At 33.8% G+C, this 26,328-nt stretch overlaps 1 protein-coding gene across 1 annotated transcript; it reads left to right on the plus strand.

Annotated features, from left to right (window-relative positions):
* The first annotated feature begins 21,178 nt into the window (after positions 1–21,178).
* LOC128555161 (nucleotidyltransferase MB21D2-like) lies at positions 21,179–25,803 on the plus strand. Its single transcript, XM_053536720.1, has 2 exons — positions 21,179–21,299; positions 21,905–25,803. The coding sequence occupies exon 2, from the start codon at positions 21,913–21,915 to the stop codon at positions 23,986–23,988; it is 2,076 nt and encodes a 691-aa protein (XP_053392695.1). The 5' UTR covers positions 21,179–21,299; positions 21,905–21,912; the 3' UTR covers positions 23,989–25,803.
* The last annotated feature ends 525 nt before the right edge of the window (positions 25,804–26,328 follow it).

Genomic DNA, 26,328 nt, shown 5'->3' on the forward strand with positions numbered 1-26,328 from the left:
TTTCTGGCAGTTTTCAAGGAAAATAATGAAAAAATATGCAAAACTTAGATTAATTAAAAGGATGAGACTTATCTTTAACAGACATTTTGATAGTGTGGACTATTGTGCAGTGATAAATAGTGATTCACATACTGGAAAGTGGATGAAAATAAATTGGCGAACACGATTGTCAGTTGTAAACAATTAAACGAGGCATGGGGGTGTATAATATGTGCTTGGTTGGTTGTATTATCTTGATCAACACATAAGTGTACAATTTTGTGTCTCGTTCCCTGCATCCTAAAAGGAAATGACTTTTAAAGCAGTTTTTATCACAGTTCAAATGATAAGATACTACAGAAAATAAATAAGAATTCCAAAAGAAAAAGGTAAGTGACTGCGTGAATGGGTGAGTGATTAAAGTGATTGAATGAGTGACTAAAGAGAGTAAGCAGTATATGTGAGTTAGAAAATGAGTGAGTGATTGAATAGTTAGAGAGTGAGTGACAAGTGAGTGAGTGAGAGATTGATTGATTGATTGATTGATTGATTGATTGAGTGAGTGAGTGAGTGAGTGAGTGAGTGAGACAGACAAGCCAACAAAAAAACAAGTTTATGGATTTTTGTTTTAACACATTTTATCCTTAACATTAAATACAGATTTATTGAAAAATAAATATATTTATGCAAGTACGGGACGGTACGGCTTTTAATATTATTCAGTTGCGGAGCACGAAAAGCTTACGCGCAAATTATCAAGAAATTGTCAATAGAAGAGGTTCTAGCACGTACAGTTCTGATGTTTTACTACAATTTGATGTCCAACGGCATGTAATGTTATGCTGCAGACATCGCCGTAGTGTATAACACGGGACAATCGTATTTGTATTGTTTTAATTTTCTTTATTCGTACTCGGTAATTTTCGTCCCAGTAATATAGTTTACTAGGTGCTAGAGATGTCTTTGCTGTTCATGGGAGATTCTCATAGAGCTCAGTTTGAGGCGTATATTCATAAACTGCAAAGATATTGTCTATTTAATATTGATTCGGCAATTGACGTGAAGTTCTGTGGAATTAGTGGCGGTTGTTAAACAAACTCGAACCATGTCCTGTTCTTTCAAGATTGATTAGTGAAGTACCATCCTGACTATGGTGTCATGTTCATTGGTGGTAACGACATTAATTAACCAGGCTCTACTGCATTAAATGCAGAGACCAAAGCATTACGAATTGTTTCAATTGCTAAACTTTTCTTACGTCGCTACAATCCGAAACATATCTTTATTTGCCAATTTATTCCAAGGCAACACACCCGCCACATCCCAGTGTACATATACAATGATTTTATTATTACTGAGGGAAGCAAACAGGATGTTTAAGCAAGAACTTGGAATATTTAACGTACTGGAATTTGAAAGGAATGAAACATTCTAATGCTAACATTTTACAGATAAATGGTGTTCATTTCAACAACCTGGGATTTGAAATTTTTCCGCAATGTGAGAGGAATGATTTTGAAGTGCATTGCAGATATGTAATTCACACATGTACTGGAAGATACTGTATTCTAATTGGTGGGACATTTGTATCTATATTATCATATAATAGTAAGTTTAGACATAGTAAGTATATTAGCCGTCATATATGATAGAACCAAACCCATATGGGGTCCATTTCAGTTAGATAAACAAGACTTCCTGCAGGCTTATGAACATGGCAGATCTTGTATATCACAAATGTTCTGTCCGTTAGTGGTAAAAGACTAAATGTAGTTAAATGGACTAAAAGAATTATAAAGTCTAAACACATTGTCTGTATTTGTTTATATAGTTTAAATGTAGTTAAATGGACTACTAGAATTATAAAATCTAGACACATTGTCTATATTTGTTTATATTCTGTTCCACTATATAAATAATCTGCTCCAACACCAACTTTGGCAGCTTCAGTTATGAATCAAAATTCTGCCACATTTTTGCGTCCACTTTTTCTTGGTATTGATGAAAAAATCAAAGCTAAGATCGTATCAGATCAGCTGTGGAGTTAGATTCCATATAAGATAAAGGTGATTAACAATATCAATTAGTCGAAAATGGCAGTGGGGAACCCTCGTTCAAAAAAGTTTTAAATCGTCGACCAGTATAAAAACGCTGGATCAAGGGTTTAATACATTTCATATTTTTACAAGTCTTTACACAGACAGACACCCAGCATCTGCTGCTACTTTAATGAAACATTGCGACACAGTTCATAAACTTGCAAAGCAATCGGGGGATTCCGCTGCCATTTTTTACGATAGACAATTTCGTCTCTTAAAAGAAGCTAGATTTGCTTCGATTTCATATGGGGAAATCGATACCCAGTTGTAGACGCAGGCACTGGCAATGAGGGTAATTAAACCAAAACAAAAACAGTCCTTTCTTGGCGCAAGATCCCACCAAAACAAACCGTGCTTTTATCAGCACAGATGTCAAAAGTGCCCCGGTCCTCATGGACCAATCGTATGTTTTAAAAAGGTGCAATCAAATTTCAAGTCAAAGAACTGATGACGAAACCCTATGCATGGTGCCTGCAGTCTTAAATAAGGCTACTTTTCATATTGTTACACCAATTCATTCTCATAACCTACGATACTGGCTCCAAGGTACGACTTGAAATTAACTGAGTATTTGGTGAATGGTTTCACAAAGGGCTTTAAAATACCTTTTACAGGTACTCATTCTAATAAATTTCCTGGGAATTTCAAATCTGCGACTGAAAATTTAGAGGGCATAAAGTCACTGTTGAAATTGATGCGGGTCGTGTTCCGGGTCCTTTCAATGAACCACCTTTTAGCAACTTTATGACCTCACCTCTGGGTTTAGTACCAAATCAGGAACCCAGTGAATTTCGTGGAATACATCATTTATCATTTCCAGAAGGTCAATCTGTTAAGGCTGGAATCCCATCAGAATTATGCTCTGTTCAATATAAAAATATTGATGCAGTAGAACTTGTGAAAACTATTGGACCTGGTGCGCATCTGTCAATTTTTTTGTCCAAAATGCATTTAAAATCATTCCAATTCAGTTGTAGGCTTGGTAAATAAACAAACATCTCAGAACCTAAGTGTTATATGCCTGGTCAAAAAATTAGTTCTACAATGTTTGAAATATAACTGTTTGTTTTAAGACACGCATCTTAAAAGCTTTGCAAGGTTATCGTAATTTAGTTCCTGAAACAGACACACGTTTGCCAATTGCATAACTTACTACGGTCAATGGACGTCGTTTGCAATTCGCAATTCCTACGTATACCGCTAACAGCCATGTATTTATTGACATTTCATGTTTTCCTTCGAGTTGGAGAATTTACCTCTTCCTCTCCTGACTCGTATATGATAGTAGTAGAACATGTATATATAACATTCAATCGAACTAAATAGCTTTGACTTGGTTTTGAAAAGCTATAAATATAGTCGAGGCAAGACCCATATTGTCACCATGAATTAAATATGTGCCCATTGCATGCATTGTACTCGTATTATACATTAAGTAACGCTGCACCTGGCCCACTATTTTCGTTTTTGATAATAATCCACTGACAAGATCTTTCTTTTGTACCAAGCTTCAAATGTCACTCACTCGGATAGGTTATAGTACTGACTTTTACAAATGTCATAGTTTCCGCATTGGTGCGGCATCGCAAAGAGGTTTCTGGGGAGTTTCAGAAGAAAAAATCGACCTTTGGGCAGGTGGTTTTCAAACGCTTATAAAAAGTATATTCGCATTCCTATGGGAGAATAATCAGATAGGGTCAAGGCTCCAACAATATAGGTCCATCATGGTCACAAATGTGATGGGGTCAAGGGTCTCTCACCTTGTGATTATCATGTTAACAAGTATTCTTCAGTTATCCTTTAAAAACAAGTATCAGTATTGGATTTTAGAAATCATACACCTTTGTTTGGGGTAGATGATTTTTATCAAGTTAATATCTAGTTTTCTTATGTTTGTAATTCTTATTGCTAATGGTGCGATGAGGTCATGGGTCTCTCGCACTTAAGTTATCATGTTACATATACATAAAGTTTATTAGTAGGCAATTTGCATGTTTTTATGAGTTACTGATTTTTTGCTTGTGTGATGGTGCCAAGGGATGCTTACCTCTATTTTGTCATGTCAAATATACATGTTCCATTTTCTACAATTTCTGCATGTTAGAGGGTGTAACACTTTAACAAGTATTCTTCTGTTATCCTCTTAAAACAAATATCAGTATTGGATTTTAGAAATCATACACCTTTGTTTGGGGTGGATGATTTTTATCAAGTAAATATTTAGTTTTTTTTAAAAAATAGATATTAAATAACAACTAGCCGAAAGGGTCTCTAAGTCTCCAATTTTTCAACGTTTTCATTAACACATGAATCAAAGTTTATTTTGCAAATGAAATTATAGACGAACGAAAAATCATTTACGTGAACCGAAGGATTAGGGGAATCCTGGAGTATGTACATAGCCTTCAGTATCCATTATTCTCAGAAAATATAATTTATATACAAATGTATCATTACTATAACATATTGTTATGCCAGCTTAACAAATTGTAAGAAATGAATAATGTTTTTTTTTGTTTCAAGAAACTGAACATGTCTCATTGTTTGGCCGGCCGAACAAATATTTTCTCTTTTTATTCATTTTTGTATAGAACTGTTTATTTGAAATATTATGATCGGTGCATGTATCAGAAATGAATTTGTTACGCTAGCTTAACAAATTTTAAGAAATGAATGATGGTTTTACAATATTTTATCTCGAAACTGAACATGTCTCATTGTTAAGCAAGCCGGGCAAATTTTAGCTATTTTTATTTATTTTTAAATAGAATTGTTTATTTTAAATAAAGTATGAATTCATGTGTCACAAATTAATTCATTATGCTAGCTTAACAAATTGTAAGAAATGAATGATGATTTTGACCATATTTGTATCACGAAACTGAACATGTCTCATTGTAAAGCAGGTCTAACAAATGTTAGCTGTTTTTATCAATTTTTGAACAGAACTGTTTATCTTTATTTTTTAAGTAGACAGCAATGGTAAAGGAGAATAATGCATGCTGAAATATGAACTTATATGTCAACTGCAAAATGTCTTTGTCCTATGGTGGCTGATTTCATTTCGTGTGTTCGTGTCGGCGAGGCAAAATGTCGAAGTAACGAAAACACGAAAGGTCGAAATAATGCATATTTGTTCGTGTCGGCGGGCCGAAATGTCGAAGACACGAAAACACGAAAGGTCGAAAACAGCTTACTTGACGTGTGTTCGCCTTTCGACATTCGAGGCGAATACACGAAGTATCGAAACATTGAAGGCGAAATAACGAAATCAGAATCACATACATCCTGCTCTACATAGTATAGTTCACGACAATTACACGCGGACTAATCAAAGACAGAATCACATACATATTGCCTTGTGGACTAACACAATGAGGTAATAACCGTCAGTAAATAACTCAATGCGAAATAAATTAGTAGTCCCGTCAGTAAATAACTCAATGTGAAGTAAATTAGTTGTTCCAGGTTAATATACCGTATTGTTTTGGGTCTCCATAAATCTATCAAGTCTGACAGAACATTTTTGACACTGAATAGAGTATAAGGCTCGAGGAATACAGTATACCAATAAATCTTCCAATATTTGCAGGCGAAAGGACATAAATTAGATATAGACACGACTCTAATATACTGACAACGTAATGTTATAAGAAATATATTTCTCACTTGGAAACATTAGAAGAAATTTAGCGGCCATTAACAACGTTCAAAAACACTCTGAACTGTCCAATTCTTCGTCTTAATAATAAGCAAATAAAAAAGTGGAAAACCACAGATCGCTCAACACGACCTAAGCGAAAATGTTGTAGGCTAGGTTTGATTGAGCCTATTCATAGACGGTAGTGGAAATGCAAGCTACAGTCCACGCCCTCTAGCCACCCAGGATTGAGCAGAACTTAACATTTGCACATGTTATACGTACCAGAATAAAATTAAACAGTACACTAACACATCATAAATGTGGTGCTGAACGAAAACTGACTTGATTGATATATTTCCTTACAGAACATAAGTTAAATACAACATTGACAAAGTGACACAGAGTATGAGACAATAGTAATCAATACAGACGCTGGATGAGAAACTTATTCAAGGCGACGTCTGTGTTATTTTTCTGTGAGAAATTAATTCTGGGGAAATATAGTATCATCTTCATCAACTGTACACCTGCCACGAATAGAAAGGACAGGGACAAGCACATTTATTTTATCAGTATATCGTATGATACTTGTACGTAAAATAATATGTGTATGTAAACTAATACATGTGCATTCATGAATATCTATCAAATCTGTAAGAAAATCCTTTTGCAACACAGCCAAAAAAAAAGCAAAATGGTAACATACTCGGTTTAACTGAGTCTTTTCATGGAAGGTAATGGGCTTTGCAATCAAACAAAATAACAATGGACTCGGTTTGAATGAATTTGTCTGTCAAGCCATGACTAAGGAGGATATTCTGGAAAATATTATACTTGATATAAGGGATATGTAAACTTATCTAGACATATTTACCAATAACACGTACTCAAAAGATGATAAATAACGATATTCAAACACTAATGACCTCTTAGCAAATTAAAAAGTAATATAAACTACGATATTAAGGCACGGACAAAGTAGAATATATTGTAACATACAATGCACTTTAGATATGACGCCATACTGTCGGGGGGCAATTTGGCCTTTCTTTTTCCAATGTTAACAATGTAGAAATTTCTTACGGCGGACCGCACAAAAGTAGTGTCGTATATACAAACAAGTATAGTTCCATGCCATATACTTATAGCCAACCATCGAAATATAATTACTTTGACACGACGGTATTTTCAGCTGTCGAACGTCAAAAAATACAACATTTTAACGTAGTTTTCAATCAGTATGATATACATTTATGTTGTTTTTTCTGACTGCAATAACATATTAATGCGCGAAAACTAGGTCACCACGTAAGGTAAGGGAAGTAACCCTGTTACAGTAGCTATAAAAATAACGGGAACCGAGTCTTTGTCTTTGGTGTGTAACATTTTTATAAATTCAATTAATCATTTTTTCTGTGTCTTCCTTGATCTTGTTCACTGTTCTGATTTTTAAGACGTTATTTGAAGATTACAGCTAGAAGGAGTTGTAAGTATTATTTATAGCGATTTTGATGGAAACATCGATAAGATTTTATTGAACTGAGAAAAAAAAAACGTTCGAGAAAGCAAGGCAAATAGTTGAATCAGATTCAGAGTATAATAGAACCGTGATCGGTTTAAAATCTCTGATTGTGATGGTGTGAAACATTTTCATTTATTTAGTGACACCTGGGGTCTTCCTCCTCCACGAAAGTTGCCATATAACCTTAGCTATTGAGTTCGACGTTAAATCCAAATCAATCAATTTTCACCATATGTAGCAATATCCATAACTTTTATATGACGTTAATAGTTGTGCAAACTTTGAATTTTCCGTTCAGTTTTGTTAAAATCTCTCGATTACCATTCAAGATACTGCTATGATACTTCATAGGACAGTTGAACATAATAACTGAATGCATAAGGCAAGCACATGCGTTCCTATATCAAAAGTAAAGTTCATGCATACGGTTAAAAGTCAAAATTTGTGTACACTTGTATCTCCAGTTTATAACTTTAATCTAGTGTAACGGTTGTCCTGATATTTACACATATGTGTACAGTCTGTGTTGCTCAGAGACAATCGATCCTCCAGTACTTTCAGTCATTTGATTTTTCTTGTAGTGGAAAGTGGTGGACAAGCAGAAATAATATAATGTTTGGTTTTTGTCCTGTTACTACAGAAAAATATTAACAGCATCTCCAAAGTTGCTATAATGTTAACCAGCTTATAATATAGCATGTTATCAGTATAAAATAGTGATGACATAGGTGTTCACTGCACTGTTGACATTTACGTATTAAATGAAACACAGGAGAATGACACACCAATTATCAAGATCATAGGTTAGATAGATTCGAGCACACAGCGTTTAGTCTGCCTAAGTACTGATGTTTTTATCAAGTTAAATAGTTTGAATAAAATCGTAATCATGTAAGTTTTTGCTTCTACAATTCTTGCAGCTGAATGTGTATTTATTATATTCAATAAATATTGAAAATTAATCTCTGCAGTTTCAAGCAAACATCGTCCTAGGCAATTTAGCGGTTAAATCAACATAGATAAGAGATACACATCCATGTTTCCGGTCCTGGCGTGTGTATACGTGTGAGAGTGTTTTAATGTAAAAATGTATAACAGTGGAATTAAAAAAAAATCAACTCCGTGTTTTGTCACTAACAGGACCTAGCATTTTGTTTTGATTTTGTCGATACTACAGTCAAATTTATTTAAGGCCAATAGCTATCGTTTACTATCAGTATAATGATCTTTACTAAACCAGAGTTGATTTGACTTACTCTATCTAAATTTGGTGAAAGTAGGACAACAGGTCCGCCATAGTGGTCTGCAGCCTCTCAGAATGTTAAAACATATTTCAATATCCTTATGATACATTCTTCCTAAATGAAAGATGCGACAGAATCAAAGTTGGCCATCAGATATATAATAGGGTAATCATGTTGGAAGGAGCTTATATCTGTAACAGTTAGACTTCAGCACCTCTGTCAAATTTCTTTCAAAGCTGGAGAAATAGTACAGTATAACACATGAGACAAGTTCAGACACAACAATGTGTCGTCCTTTTCGGATATGTTTAACCTGTCTGTTTTGGCTTCTAGTCTTTAGGGAATTTGCACAGGAGGAGTTCAGCTGAATTTTGACACAATATTGTTATATTTTCTAGTTCATTTGGATCATGTAGTTTATTTAACGTATTTCTGCAATATTTTTCCGCGTATTACAGCAAGGGATCTTTTGTTTATGAGTCAAAATGAAGAAAATAATCAGGTAGACCAAATGTCTAAGTGCTTCAACAAAAGGTTGTTTTTTAAGGAATTACTTTTTTCTGAAGCCGACTATATGAAATATTAACTAGATATTCAGCATCTGCTGTGAAGCATGTATCCATGTAATTTGCATAAAATTTGGAAACGGATTAAATAGACAAGATAAATTAAAATGTGAAATATAAGTCGTGGGAAACAGGAAAGTATAAGTGTTTAATGTAAAAATGTATAACAGAGGAATTAAAAAAATGAGCTCCGTGTTTTGTCACTAACAGGACCTAGCATTTTGTCTGTCTAACATTTATGTCACCTAGTTTCATAAATATTTCTAGTCACGCAATACGATAATGAAAAATCACTGTCTTGCTATTCTATAAGGAAAATAGAGAGTCACGACAGTTTCAACACTTTCTTGTTGTAACAGTTATTCTCCTAAATGCATCAAGAAAGAGAATAACTATCAGTTAAATGATACGGTAATACGAAAATAAACATTAGATTGTGTTATACAAATAACTGCTTATCAAATGTTGCAACGCACAACACTTGAACTGAAACAGCATTTTGTGGTAATTACGACCATCGCTTGCAATACTTTAGAAATAAACTTTTAAATTCTCCTCAGTGAAACATTTGAAGAGTCTACAGGGACGTTTTAAACATAATTTAATTTCTTCAATCTATAAAATATTTTGAGAAAAGACATATTTATGACTCTGTGTTTAATCGGAAAAATCTTCTGGGGCAAGTCATTAAGTCCCAATCACGACATAATCTGCATAAAGAATTCTCATATTTCACACTCTGGAACCATTAAATCTCAGATAACTGATTAAGAAGATAATTTACTAGACAAATAATTTGAGCACTGAAATTTAAAACAGAACAAAAAGCACTGAACATGATACATCAGGTAGTTAATGAGAAATTCTACACTCCGCATTGTTCAATAACATTTCATGCGTCGAATGTGCCTTCAAATCAGAATGTTTACGTAGTCACGCGCGCAAGAAGATGCACATAATCTAACAAAAAAACAAGAGAGAAGTTTCTAAGTACTCTTGACCCGTATTAAATTAAGTCAACTAGTAGGCTCACAGTTCGTGTAATATTTCTGTATAATTGCTAGTAGTAGCATGTAAACAAGTTTGTATTTCTATTTTATTTAGTTACTGAATGTATTCCAAAAGCGATCTTCAAACCAATATATTTTTTCGAAAAGTTAAATTAAAACTTCTCCACATGTATTAAGTACAAAGCATACTTCACTAAACAGATTCGAAAGGCATTGTAGATGACAGTTTGTCTTCTTTATATATATATATTAATTTGTTATATAATGACAAAATAACTGTATATAAAGAAGTGTGCACTTTTTATAATGACACATTCACTCTATATAAAGAAATATGCACTTTACGTAATAATATAATCACTTGCTATAAATAAGTATTCATTTTAAATAATGACATAACCACAAGATATAAAGGAATATTCACTTCAAATAAGGACATTGCGACACTATATGAAGAACAATTAACTTTCTATACAGATTGGACCACTCAATATAAAGTAACAGCCACTCTGTATAAATATACTCAGTTCCAAAAGAAAGTGTGCACTTTTTAAGTTTAAATATGTCAAAAATTTCCCCGACGTTTTTGTTTCATTTTTCATACACTAACTCTCAGGTTTAACTCAAAATCTAAAATGCACAACAATTTGTTTACGAACTGATTTAAATTTTGGTACCAAACATTATAAGTTTTCATGAAAATAACCGAGAAAAAATAACAGAAAACTAAGTGCACACTTTCTTTTGGAACTGAGTGTATGTATCCACTTAATATAAATAAGTATCAAGATAATATGACGACATTACTGCATATAATAAGACAGCTAAGGCTTTCCATACTTTTCTTCCACTTTTTATCTTCCTGGTGCAATCTTCCTGGTGCAAAAGTAGAATTAAAAGATTCTTGCATTTACATACTTAGTTGTTACAACCAGGCAAAAAAGTGCTCAATTATGACTTACAAGAAATCTTACAATAGTAAAAACTGCTTATCTCTCTTCGCATAGAAATCAAATGAAACAAAGAATGGCAATTGTTCTATTTAAAAAGTGATACTAGTTTAATCATGTTCTAAACTGGGATACACTGTAGAATACTGATTGAAAAAGTTGCAGATGCAAAAAGCAATGTGGTTAGTTTCGAAGAAAACTATTTGTTTGACATTGCTAATATATATTATGGACCGCAGCTGCATCTTTATGGAACAGCGGAAAGGGATATTCCAGCAGCCTGTATGGCCATTCTGACACTGATAACACTTTTCTCTGTTCATACCAGTAACACGAAGAAATACTTAAATGCTCATTTTATACCGTTTCATAACTCCGAATTATCCCATTATAGCCAGTCAATGTAGTATCTTTATATCCTTCATTTGTACCTTTTGTAACAGTTGCCTGCTTATCTTCCATATGGAAGTACTTTAAACCGGTCCTATTTACCATTGAATAAACACATATTTAACATTTCTTGTATAGCTGAAATATGTAAATTTCTTTAGTCTGTAAAAGAAATATATGATTTCTGTCGCTACCAGACTTTTCCGACCGTCATCAGGAGACAAAAGCAGCACATTCTATGTTTACCTGTTTGAATAAAAATCAAATTGGAATGTTTTTTTTAAAAAATAAAATATAAGCTAGTTTGATGATTAAATTAATGAACTGAAAGTAGTACACATACTTTGCACGACGCTTTTAAGTTGTATTTATTATGGACACATACTTCATCTAATAAACGGCTCTCAAAATGAGTTTTCGAGATCAAAATGAGTTTTTGAGAGTATGAATTGAAAAGTTTGACAGCTATTTTGTTTTCATGACAAGTAAAACAAAATTGCAGATTTACTGCACTTTTAAATATTAATTCGGACTGCATTTTCGTAATTCTTAACGACATTTTCTCTATTTTTCAAGATAGAGTAAAAGCAATATTTATCACTGACTCTGTAGATAATAATCTATTTGAAAGGAGTTTTGCTGAATATGTAATTCAGGTTTTTACACAAAAATCTTGCCATAAACACTTGGAATGTTGCCTCCATTGTTCATCATTTTCTTGAATTTCAAACTGCTTTAACTTTTTCAGAAATGGTATTGTTTTATAAATTATTTCATCTAACAGTGTTATGAATTGCTAAAGATGGCTTCAATATAAAATCAACTTTGAGTTAGGCATTCCTTCGGCCTTAAAGTTTATACATGATCACTTCTGACGAGTGCTGTCTCCATGGAATTGTTCACTTTACATGATCATTACAGGGGTCACAAGTGCACTGTTTATGAAGTACTACTGAGGTTATATGAAAACAAATATTAAAAATAAATGTAAAACGTTGTGTAAATGTAGCTTTTGATGATACTATTTATAGACAATAAAATGTTCTTGAATTAAAACAAGGGCCTCCGTGGCCAAGTGGTTAAGGTCGTTGACGCCAAACCACTTGCCCCTCTTCGATGTGGGTTCGAGCCGCACCCGGGGCGTTGAATTCTTCATGTGAGGAAGCCATCCAGCTGGCTTACGGAAGGTCGGTGGTTCTACCCAGGTGCCCGCTCGTGATGAAATAATGCACGGAGGGGCACCTGTACACCCTATTAACGACTGTACTCCCCCTCTTCCTCTTGCGAGTGTTCAAAACAATAAACAGACACGCGGAAGGTAAGAAATCGTCTTGAAATTAATTATTTTGCTTTACATTGTATGTGTATTTAAGTTTAACGATAAGTCTAACATAAATATGTGTATATGGTGATATAATAGATGAAACTGACAGGTAATGTTTACAAAATGCTGTCAAAATGTTGATTGATCACACTCATTGCATGAAAATTGACTCGACCAAGTCACGAAACTGATGAACAACACGTTAAATTGATTTGTAATCCAATAATCCATGATGTTTTCTGAAATAAGTATGCATACTCCATAAATATATGTAAATAAGATGTTTCATATCTGTTGCGTTTTTGAACGAAAATAATTTTTATCTAGTCGGTGAAAAAACATTCACTGTATGCCGACTTGCCAATGTTGATATTTGATCTGAACGCGTATTTAAGAGTGACACTGTATTCCATTTTGCGATTACAGCAGGCGATTTATGTCATTTAAAGGCGTAAATGAAATAAAGATGCATACAAAATTGACTCTATTGATCAGTCATCATGTATATATTGTCATTTAATGTCGAATTTCTCGTGTTATGCTTGTACTAATCCATTGGGGGTGGGGTGGGGGGTGTGTGGCTCGCTATCCTACTTAATTATATAATGAATTGAATGTTTCAGCATCTTTTACATGCAAATATTCTGTGTTGGTTTTACACACATATACCATCATAAAATGCAGAATTAGAAACTGAAAGTATACACAGTGTCCGTACTATGTCATGCAAGAAATTAAACGTCGATTCATTATGGAAATCACGCAAAGAAATGTTACGATTTCAAAATATCGATGAGATGAGACAGGAGTGGACTAAAGGTTGACCCCCGTCTGTCTGTCCGTCTGCCAACAAAATGATCCTCTGATTTTTTAAAAACTATTGCACCCGCAAGTACACCCTGTAACGTGATAGCGCGACACCACCAGATAACATGACACCAGATCGGACAACGCGACACTCTACGGAGATTGTTGTCGTTTTGAAGTTAGTATTTTCAAATTTTCTATACATAATGTGAATCAATGTCATTAAGATTGGGCCAAATTGTGATCTCTAGACTGTTAACAACCTTTTCCTTTGATTTGACCTGGTGACCTAGTTTTTGAGCCCAGATGACCCAATATCGAACTCGTCCAAGATTATATTCAGGGTAACATTCTGATCAAGTTTCATTAAGACTGGACCAAAAGTGTGACCTCTACAGTTAACAGTCAAATTGTTAACGACGGACGACGAAGACGGAAGACGGACACAGGGTGATCACAGGTTCAACTTGAGCATTTCGTGCTCAGGTGACATAATAAACCCTTATTTTTCCTCTAATGACACTTCTTCTTGTAAAATGGGGACTTATTTCATCGCAGATTTTTTTTCAGTAAAATAAGAAATGTTTCATGTTAAATTTTGTGTGTTTATGGCAAATACAAAAACAAAACTAAAGTAGAGCTGTTTACTGTGCGACGCTGTCAAGAAAGCGACCCATAACGGGTTAGTGGATTAAATCTGGCGCCGTTCACTACAAATCACCCCATTTACTGTTCATATTTTCAAAGCTTATTAATTCAATGGGTTGAAATTCTAGAAAACATATTCTTGTGTGCGACACATTGTCTCATGATGGTCTCATGATGGTGAACATTTGTGCCAAGTTATTTCAGAATCCCTTAATGCATAAAGAAGTTATGGCACGGACACGAAAAACACACCCTATTTCACCTTTAAGTGTCACTTAAAAAAACAAAAAGGAAATGAATACGGACATTAACTACATATTGCCGATATTTCTGTGTAAACTTTGAGAGAGGTAGGTGTAATAGTATTGAAGTAATTGCACGACCAAATTTATAAGGACACATATACAAACAGACCGGACAGACAGACCGCATGGTGACTCCTATATACCACCCTCCTTCAATTTTTGTTTGCGGGTTACAATTATGAAGAAATACTACAGGAGCTTAGGAAACGCCGATATTTTATACTTAAGTCAGTCGCAAAAAGGCATAAAGTCTTTTTCCGAAAGTCGCAAGCACTTGTACAGTACTAAAGCAAGCATGAATACAGTCAGGTAATCACACCGAATCTTCTTTCATTGACGGTTATAAACAAATTGGAGATTTTAGCAATGATTTTATTTTATTTTACCAAACTAGTATTGTTTCTTTATCCATGAAACAGTGGAATTGACATGTAGGTCATTCTTCAGGCAAGAAAATATGTACTTTTGACGCCGACAATGTACAACTTATGGACAAAATCAGTGATCAATCGAGTTTTTTGGTATAATTCTACCTGTAATCAGACTAACACATTATATACAGAAACAAAACATGTTCAGCTTCAAATAAAATATAAAAATACATACCTTCAAAGCAAATCAGTCACTTTAAAATGCTGTTTTTCAACTTTTAGCTGTCAGTTTATTGTTTTGATCACTCGCAAGAGGAAAAGGGGGAGTACATTCGTTTATAGGGTGTGACCTGGGATCTTCCTCCACCATCAAAGCCGGAAAGTTGCCATATGACCTGTAATTGCGTCGGTGCAACGTTAAACCCAACAAATGAATTAAAACACTTTGAAGATAATGTATGACTCTTTAATTGTTAAGTCGGTTGGCCATTGAAAATTTAAGTAGGATGTACATCGTCCGTCCATACATCCACAATTAATTTAAAAAGTATCCCCCCTTAAGCATTCAGCACCGACCTGATTGAAACCAAACTCCGTGGGGATGTCCTTTGTGGTGGCGATATTTCAGTTTCTATCAAATCTAGGTCATCAGTGTGCGATTCCGATCCTTATGGTAACATTAAGGAATCTCCCTCTCTGCGACATTCTACCAAATATATTAACATCGTTTCATCACAAACATGCCACGCTGGTTTCCTTAATACATGGGATTCTACTTGTCAGAAACTGCTGATCAGACTTTAAAGTAATATTACAGAACTGTTCCTATGGTACCCCTTTGCCAAACTCTTTTAGATCATTTGTCTGCATCAAGAAGCATGGCCACAATATACTACCCTCATTCAATAAAAATGACTAAATGATTTGAAACAATGCTAGAATAAAACCACACTGATGTATTAATGTTTTCCTTTTATTACATTTTCCTTTTCTTTATATATACCGCAATGCTTCCCTAGAGTTTCGAAAACTGTCTTGACTGACATTTAATAAAAATGTCGTATACCGGTTCTTACATCTTCAAACTTTCATCGGCTGCTTCGTGTATTTTTCATTTTCCATTATACTACAGAAATGAATTGTTTGTGAAGTGATATTGCACGGTATGGCACAGACTGCGCACTCAAAGTGTCTTCCGAATTGCTGGTCTTATTTTATTCTTAAATGTTTTACCTAGAAGGCATTAAATGTGTCTAATAACCTTTTGGACTAATAGGATTCTTGTTCCGTAAATGCGTTGTAAATCGAATACGTTTCCAATCAGATGTTTCTTGAAAATGAATTATGTAAATCGCATACTAAGAGACATGAAACTGTATTGAACTGACTCGGAACTTTACAGAAAATAGAAGCAGCACGTAAACCAAGATTTGAGCCTTCTACAATCTGAATTTGTTTTTCAGCTGAATCAAGGTACTCGAGGGAAGCATATGAAACCACAATTTCTTAAGAGGTTCTTACTAATTATAAACACTGCATGGCCTTATTTATAAAAATCAAAATGTCAACTTTTTATCGAGGTATACACCATATTCGTGAAGAATCCTGCTACCACATTTACTACGTCAGTAAAAAGTGCATCAAATTGATTGTGTCTAGCACCCTCGTAAAAACTGATTACGTCTGGCTCATATTGCCTTTTAAATGTCCATAACCCTAGTGCTTGAAAACACACTGACTGTCAAGAGACATATAAGACCGTATTATGGCATAAGAAAATTCTCCAAAATGTGATTAATTTGTGCGTAGATAACAGTTCTTGCATTTGATATGCAGTATGAAGTCTTATGCTTTTCCTGGTACAGACATGATATGAAATTAACTAAAAAAGGTTTTCGGACAAATGGCAAACCTTTGTGCTAAATGAACACCAGTGCAAAGAATGGACTCATTTGCGCCCCAGTTGCACCCATAATTCTAATTTCGGAATATAAATGGTAGAAATTCTTTTTGTTCTATCCAGACAAATGATATTTCATGCATGCTTATCTACTCTTGCGAGTGATTTACCTCTCGAATAACGTAGATACCAGCTCTGATATAGTTCTTACTAATGAGCCTTTCTGGTAAATGACAGTTTAAATTGAACCTTAGGAATAATACGCCCTCATGAAATTATTTCAAGGCGAATAATGTCTCTGCCGTGTTTAAATATTTAAACACATAGTTTTGCTATAAATTATTCCGATTCTAATAGGTATTTATAAAAGTACCAAAAAGGTGAATGAATAGTGTGACCATACGACAAATTAGATTTGATATCACTGTTATTCATTGTGGTTTACAATAATGAATACACGTTCATCAATATTAAATAAATCATATGAACATGAATCTGATTAACACAGAGATAGATAATAGCTTAGAACTATACACTGTAACAATAGTACAATCCTGCAGGTTAGTAATCAGTCAATGTTCTACCATTTCCACATTTCTAAAAAAAACCCTACAAATTATTACAGACTCGTGCTTCTTGTAGCATTTTGACTTCCATTGTTCTTGTTTTCTTACCTCACACATAAATTCCTTTTGAGACGGATTTTCTGTTCACGCGGACAGTCCCTTTCCATTTATGACCATGAGGAGTCTTACGTTCTTCAGATATGTGTGTCCTGATTGCAAAAGAAAGGAATCCAGAAATAACAACTTTATTGACTGAATCTTTATATAACAGTGCATGATGTAAGTATATTAAAATATTTCTTACTATGGTAATTACAATTTTGGTGATATAAGAACAATGGTCATGATGACGAAACAGAAAAAGGCGCAAGAAGAAGTTGATGATGGTGACGAAAAGACGAAAAAAAATGTAATTAGTTATCATGATTACAGTAGTTGTATCACAAGATCAAACTTTAACAGTCTTTAACTTTATACTATTGTGAGAACAAGCGTCAGAAGCCAATCTATTTTTAAACATTTTAGACTTTCAAGAAATTAAAGTGTATTTGTAAGTTTTATTGAATCTAATATTATATTAAAATTATGTGATGAGAATATACAAATAGTCGCGGAATAATAAACCTAAATCTATCAAGTTTTGTGGAACTTAAGATCCAATAATTACTTTTGCAAAAGAGCTTTGCCTTCTTATTATTACACTTAAATTGACATTTTGTTGTTAGGTGAACTTTCTTCTTACTTTATTGTCAGCGGGTTCCGAGTCTTATGACATATATCAAGTGCCTTAAAATGAATTCGCGCGGTTCTGACATCCAAGGAAATAAACTTTCACGATATCAAGTTCCAACAATAAACAGATCAAGAAAATGTCAGATAATTCATTTGTTTGAATGACGTATGGAAAAAGAACGAATTAGTTGTACATCTCGTGTTCTATATCTTTCAGAGACGGAACTAATAATGTTAAATGTATACGCTCCATGGATCTATTTATTTGAACTTTTTAGTACATTTAGTATGACATGGGTCTTAAAGGATAGCCTAAGACTACTGATAGTTTTACTATATGCTCCATATAGACACTTGGCACTATTGCAGTTTTGCATGCGTTCTAACCCCCCTAAAATACCTGCACTCAACAGAAAAAGTTCCAGCCACGATAAACATGGGATTGACCGACTCTTGTTTTCTACCATTTTGAACCAAATCACATGCGTATGAAGAATACTCTCTAAATGCAAATCTGGCCCTATCAAAAAGTCATGTTGTGCATATTCTGACATATTGTACATGTACCTACTATTTCGTATCTCCTCTATTCAATTATGCCATTTATTGCAGGAATTTCACTCAAAAAGTCATTAATATTCACTATCAAACAGAGAAACTATTTTACGCGTAACCACTTCCTTATTGCGGTCAACCAAGGGCAAATTATTGTGATCTTGTGCCAGGATGACAGGTCCTTAAATGTACGCAATACCAATGGCTTGCGTATTCTTGTTTGAATTGTCATTAATAAAAGATAAATATCTCGCATGCAGGAATTGTTTTAGTGTTACAGATATTCTCTTAAATTACAGTCGGAGCGATAATATCTGCTGACTTTGGTTATTTTTATGGTCAGCTGGATTTTTTCATGTGAGGAAAAGACTTACCTTATGCAAGGTTAACAACTTGTTTATAGAATTTTAATTAATGAGTGACCTCCCTATTATTTCTAGACATTTGTCTCATACTTTGACGCTTAGGCACCATAGAATTTCTCTTCGATCAGTAGCTTTATCAATATATTTTACCTTTTAAAATTCTGTGGGGTTTTCCTTTTTTTTTTTTCCAAAAAATGTGTTTGTTGACAAACTTCACTACAGAAAATATATCAATTTCCGAAGGCGTATTCTTAATTTAATCTTTAAATATTTTTTCTTTTCAAATCACAGACCACTGACTAATCCAAGCTGTACCCAAATCCACCTGCAGTAATTATGCATATTTTTTTTCCATGCATAGAGGAACAATATTGAATAGTTTGAATGTAATGAAAAAATCCCTAGTCATCTAAGTCTACAATAAAATTTGAGAGGACTTCTCCCCAATAAATCCAAATATTTTACCCAAGACCTCTTTTCGACTCATATAACTCATTTTCAAGAAAATGATTCTTTCATTCTTTTTCAGATGATGAACTAATTCTGTAATTTCAGCTAACTACTCATATACTATTTCTAAAATATAAGGACAAACATCCAACAGGAAAAGACGCATTCAAGAACACAGTTAATATTTTTAGTTTCAATGCCTATATGAAGGTTTGCAAAAGTATTTGCCACATAGTAGAAATACTTTTCTGACATTTTTTACACAACCTAGCCTTTTGGGACGAACTCTCGAACAGAACAAGCACTCGAACAGATAAAATGATTTTTTTTATAATTCCTTTTATACTTTAAATATATATAAGAAAATACAGATTTATCATTGAATTTGGCCTCAAAAGCAGTAGAAGATGAAAGGTGATGGATATACGTTTAGTCTAGGTTTAGTCGCGAAAGCTTTGTGTTACGTACTTTTGAATGTGACAACGTAGTGAATTATTTTGCTTCAGTATATTTTAGCGCAAAATGATCTCTATGCTATAAATAGTTATGTTAGACAAATATTAAAATGCTTTCAAAAATGACAGATTTCATCCAAAGATAAAGAGGCATGAGCGCTAATGTATTGTCAGCCTGATACAAATTATAACATATAAATCTTGTGCCTTTAAACATGATCCTTAGATTATGTTGTTAAGAGAATTTTCTACGTACAAAACAAAAAATAACATTATAATCTCAAGATACAACAATAAGCAGGTCAATAATACATGTATATATTTCACATTCAATTTTTAAGCGACTCAGATACCATTTTCAAGATCTTAAAAGGAGTAGAAGTCCTGCCAAAGTTAATGATAAGTTTTACAGTGCTTGTTTTCACACTGAAATGGCTGATAGTCCTATTTGAACAACATTGGTAAAATGATACACGTGGGAGAGTTTGATTTGTTTCTCTTTTATTTGGATGAACTAAATTGAGATTTATATAAGAGCTAAGGCCTCCAACAACAATAACAAAATGCATTTAGGAAATCTCGGCATCAGATTGCCTTTGTTGCGATATAGATTCAAGATACAAACTATTAGAAGAATAAACATTTTCAGACTGTTTAAACGCTTCGCAAATTGTGCGTTATTTCATTTTTTAAGCATAAATATACGCGCCTCAGCAAATCTTCCCTGGATTTCGCAGGACCTGCCGGTGATTTCACACGATCCATCACAATTCACCACGATGCATATATCATCTATAATAGTAGATCGTGGGGTCTTACAAAATCATCGCGATTTATCACATTCTTTAGTAGTCTTTCAATGTGAAAAAATCATCGCGATGTTCCATCCAGGTTGAATAATTGTTCCGATGGTAACGCGGAAAAAGCAAAATCCGCGAGCCAGGGACTGTATTTATTAGGTTACAGTATCTCTTTGTTTCTAACTGATATAAGATATAAGTATATTCTTTTAGTGTTTGTTTGCCAATCACTCCCTGAGAAAATATCATATTTAATTGCCTTTTGTTTATTTCTGAATAGTAATTTTATATGAATTACGACTTATTGAAAAATTCATTTTGTCAAAACCATGAACGTTTCAAACGTGCATTTTACCAGGTATTGACACAAAATATGCCGTGTTGATATTTATGTTGAGTCTAAACTTGAAACGATATGTTTTGTGTATATCTTGTATAGTGTCTTAACAAATAGTTAAGAAATTTGACTCTACTACACTATTGTAGCAGAACAATGGCGAATATTTCATGTCCATTGAATAGCAGTTCAATAACATTTATGTATAGATTTGTATTGAAAGTTTAATAGCTCCTATAATAATCTACTTAACGATACGGTTTAAAAGGTTTTATATAGAGGTAGGTGTGCTTTGTTGCTTTCATTTATTTCATCATATGTTTTAGTTGTTTTTGCTTAAATTTTTGACAATATTCTTGCTAAAGTGTTTGTGAATCTGATTTTAAATAAATGAAAGATTCAAAATTATTTAATATCAATGGAAAAGGTAGGAAAATATTTACAAAAGCATGTGTAATGTCAACGAAACACAATTTATTTAAATCTTGAGAGTATATAATGCAGTAAAGCCAGGTATCAGTAATCTAGGTTTGAATTAGTACGTTCGGCAAAGGAAATGGAAAGTTCTCCATCCTCCTCTCATGCCCCACAGCACCGGCTTAAGCATTCTCAAATTCTCTGATGCCCCTCAGGACTCTGACGACCTCTACTGGATGAGAATGTGACTTGGTCTGCTACATCACTTAAATCTGGAAAGATAATGTATGATCTGACCTGAAATGTGTCGGTGTGACTTGAAACCTAACAAAATCAGATGCCAAAACAAAACCAAACATGATAAATTAAGCATTCAACATGGTTCAGTATATTTAAAGTGGTTAGTGTTTGCAGGGTTGAAATTTATTATACTGCAATTGTATTCTTGTTACATGTTTGTATTTCATAGTCACCAATATGGCCGAAAATACTGAAAGTAAGGATGACAATGAGGAATGCCAATTTTGTGACATAGACCCTGAACTACTGAAATGCATCCGTAAATCGATTTCAAATCCAACAAAATACGATAAGCTTCAAGACATGGTTAAATCAATGATTCTCCATTCTGAAGACTGGTTATATCATTACTTACCATTACAAGTCAAGCCACATCCGTGCTTAGCTGAATATTCTGTTGAGGCGATCGGAAGTGCAAGCGAACAGTTAGCAGTAACGGAAGACAGTGAACTGGGATATAACGATGAGTTAGATTTTACGCTTGTGCTAAAAACAATAACGGCGTCACAGGATACCAACACATGCAATTTAGAAAATATGGCAGAGGTGTCATTTTCAACGGAATTTCCGGGACATGTTTATGTAAAAATTCCAAAAGGCAAAACGGCAAGTATATGGAATAACTTTTGTAACATAGTTTCAAATGAACAGGGAAGTATAAACGAATTCTTCATCGCACCTGAGGCAATTACCGATGAGTTTTATATGATGATGTGCTATAGAAACAGTATTCAGAACTGGTCACGTTTAGAAAAGTATCTAAAGCAAAATGATAATAATAAGGAAGAAAGTGCTGATACTACAGAGAAAAACATCGATGATAAGCTTTCAGATAAAGTTGATAACAGCTATTACATGTTTGCTCAAGAAGGACCTGCAGTTAAAACTACAATATTCTACAACAGTGACAAGATTTCGCTGCAGTTTGATTGTGCTATTGCGATACCATGTCTTGAGTGGCCGAGTATTGCCTCGGACTGGATTGAGAGGAGAAGAAATTCAGGATGGCCGTCGAATGCCCTTGTTCGAGAAGTAACATCAAATGGGTGTCTGTTGGTGCCTAAATGCCCTACGTTGAGTCGAACACATCTTGAATGGAGAATTTCTTTCTGCCTTGTGGAGAGAGATTTAATGAAGCAGTTAAAGGAGGAACAAAGAGTATGTTATATGCTGCTCAAAGGGATCTGGAGACAGTTTCTCAAACCGCCGTCTGGCAAAGCTTTGCAATCATATCATTTGAAAAACGTGCTTCTCTGGGAATGTGAAAACATTAAAAGGGAGGACTGGACATTAGAACATATTACGACAAGAGTTAAAGGGCTTCTTTTGCGTCTGAAGACCTACATAGAAGCAAGTCATTGTCCTCACTATATAGTTCCAGAAAACAACCTTTTTCAGGATATAGAAAGTGGTATTTTAAGTCGCACTGGTGAGCGGGTGGAGGTTTGTATATCCAAGGCTAAAGTTACGTGGATTCAAAACAGTGGATTATTTTTACTTTCACCAGAAAAAACAAGACTTGGTATGCGCAAAGATATGTTGGATATGTACATTAATTTTGTCGAAGAGATTTGCAAGTCTTATGCAAGTTTTGGAACAAAGGCAAGTTTTGTTGATTTTGGAATTTTGGACACAATGTTTGAAAATATTGCACTGAAGGAATTATTAGGGCCTCTTGGCATGGCTTTTATTATGGAATTACTTATGACTACAATGAGACCAAACGAAGTCAGTCTAATGCGAAGATATATATGTACAAGAGCATCACCGAAACAGTTACAACAAGCAAGCGCAAATGGTTTGCTAGAATTCATATATTGCAATGTCAGTGGCTTAAGTGCCTTGTCAGAGCTTACTGAAATTGTTACAAAAATTGAAATATTAAAAACGCAACAATTTCAAGAATACGGGTTTTCCAAGTCGTATAGCGTCGACGAAATACTTCACATTATAGGACAATATCTCCAAGAAAGATCATTAAACAATGGGACTGAATGTGATTACTATTCCTTGTTTGATTTATTAAACAAAATGAAACACAAACTGACTCGTGAAGATAATGAAGACATTGAGGAAAACATCGAAGATGACTCTGATTACGAAGTAGTAGAAGAAATTGTATGCGATGGATGTGATAATGAAATTGTGGAGACCTATCATCATTGCTCAGTTTGCACCGATTTTGATCTGTGTAGAAGCTGCTTCGCGACCAATTATCAACATGACCATGATTTTATCACAATGAGTTTGTGAACATAGCTAACGTTAAAATTGTCTTCCAAGAAAACAACATCCTTAGTTCAAAAGATACATATTTCAAACAATAGTACTCATATTGAATTGATTTGTATTGTATATCATTGTTTATCTACTAAAAGAGAATACTGTAGAATTAGATATTTGTTCGTGCTTAAAAGTTAACATTGTTAGATTTTGGAATAGGTTCATGTTGTAGAGTATTCTGTATGCTTGTCAAGCTTGTTCAACATATAGGACAATTTTAAACAATACAAGTACTTTTACGAATGTATATTTTCACTAAGACGGACATGTTGCGAATTCATCGAAAATTAATCTCTCTCAAAATTCTACAATACATAATATTTATAACATAATAACTTTATTAACAAATTGCTCCAAAACTTTTAAGAAGCAGTTTTGTCTGTTGGCAAAGCAATGACAATTCGCATTCAGCAGAGCTGGGTACGAAAGAACGACATATAACTTTAACAATTTTTTGGATACTTGACGGCATTCATATTTTATTGTCGCACAATACTAATCTTCAGTTCCGTCCATCTAGGAATATACAGGATGCTATGTTATTATTTGAAGGAAAGTAGTGCCCAAGAAAAAATAATAAGTTATCGCATACAAACCTACACGCCGCAAGGGTCCGTTAGTCTGTGGTGAATTGTAATTTTCTGGAATTTTTTTTCCTGTATACATATATTTTGAAAATTTACGTTTTTATGAAAGGTTAAATGTCTCTTAATAAGACTTCCGCTGGTAACTTCTTTTCGGCATGGCGACCATCTTGAATTTTTAAAATGGCTGCTGTATTTGAATAAGTATGCTGTTATATATTCAATCTAGCCCCTAATAAACCTGCTGTGATTCTTTAAAATAAATAGTATGTTTATTCAAATACATGCTTAAGATATTCAACCTTAAATATAGTAATACTCATTTAAAGACAATGTATTTGTGAATTATGAGTAAAAGAGTGAAGAAAATGCCCCTGCTACAATGAAATACCTATTACAATGAAAGAAAACTCGAATATAGAGATGAATTTTCTTTCCATTATAAAATCATCACTCAAAACTAGAACACTCTAAACTATAAATCTAATAGTGCAGCTTTTCTAAAAGCTAACACATGAAGTCTGCTACAAATAATCTAGTCCTAAAAATTGTTTCTTTCCGGTATCCCGAGCTACCCTAAATTTTTGGCCCGACCCTAAATGTTTTATGGCCTTGAAGATTTTGTTTCAATTTTGTAACAAAAAGTTGCAAAACTGTGTTTTTTATGCTTTAAACATTACTGATGCTCTAAAGGCATAACCGCCTCATTTGTATTCATTTTTGACACAAAAATAATTTCCGAAAAGTCCCACTTAGAAAAAAAACAACAAAATACTGACCTACATACACTAATACTTTTAGTAAGTTACGGCAAAAACACAATCTTTTTACGCCTTATGGCAGTGACATAAATTGAGATACCGTTGTAGAAAATGATAAGTTTAGGGCAACATGAATTAACATTAGTAGTTTTGAATTATTTTAAGTATAATTGCAATATATGACTTTGATAAACTGTCTGCAGCATTACACAAACAAGAATTGGTCATACTATTAGCCAAATTTCAGCATACAAACTAGTTGGTGTAACATGCATACATCTAAATTTGGAATAGATATGTCTGCCTGTATGAAATATGGAGTATTCCATCCAACTTTTTTCTCCCGTACACACAAAGTATCTTCAATAACTCTTTCATTCTTATTGTAACTATTATAGTCTCAAATATCTGTATGAATTAGAAATATTTTGTACTTCTTACGTATTCTATAAATGCTTGAATCCCATTCGTATTGACCCTGATGTTTTCATATTGGCCCGAATTGTGTTATCTTAGCTCAGATGAGTTTTGTATTGGCTACAGTATACACTGTATGGTAACTTCACAACGGTAGCCGTGTGTTTAGATTTGTCCAATATGGCCGCTCAACGCAAAAAATAATGGAACATCATGTAAGTTCTTAAAGATATTTAATACGTCTTGCTACGTTTCGTTACCAAACTCTGTTCAGTAACACTGGTAATGTCCAAATAAGTAATCGCCAGACTGACATGGCGATCGGAATCATACTTAGCATAAAAATATATTATAAACCCATGGAAAGTGTTCAATGTCGCGTCAGATGTTCCAAACTTTCATTTTTATTATGTATAAAATCAAATTATTTTGACTAAATTGGTATAAATATACTTTATAATAACCTCTAGTATTAGTATACATAAACTGTGATATGTACAAAGAACCTAAAATTCAAAAGGACACAAAACGTATAGTGTCGTGAAAAC

The sequence above is a fragment of the Mercenaria mercenaria genome, chromosome 2 (genome assembly GCF_021730395.1).
Source record: "Mercenaria mercenaria strain notata chromosome 2, MADL_Memer_1, whole genome shotgun sequence".
Lineage (NCBI taxonomy): Eukaryota > Metazoa > Mollusca > Bivalvia > Venerida > Veneridae > Mercenaria > Mercenaria mercenaria.

What these genes read in the sequence shown, in the direction of transcription:
- LOC128555161 (XM_053536720.1), top strand. Translation starts at nt 21,913, where the DNA reads ATGGCCGAAAATACTGAAAGTAAGGATGACAATGAGGAATGCCAATTT.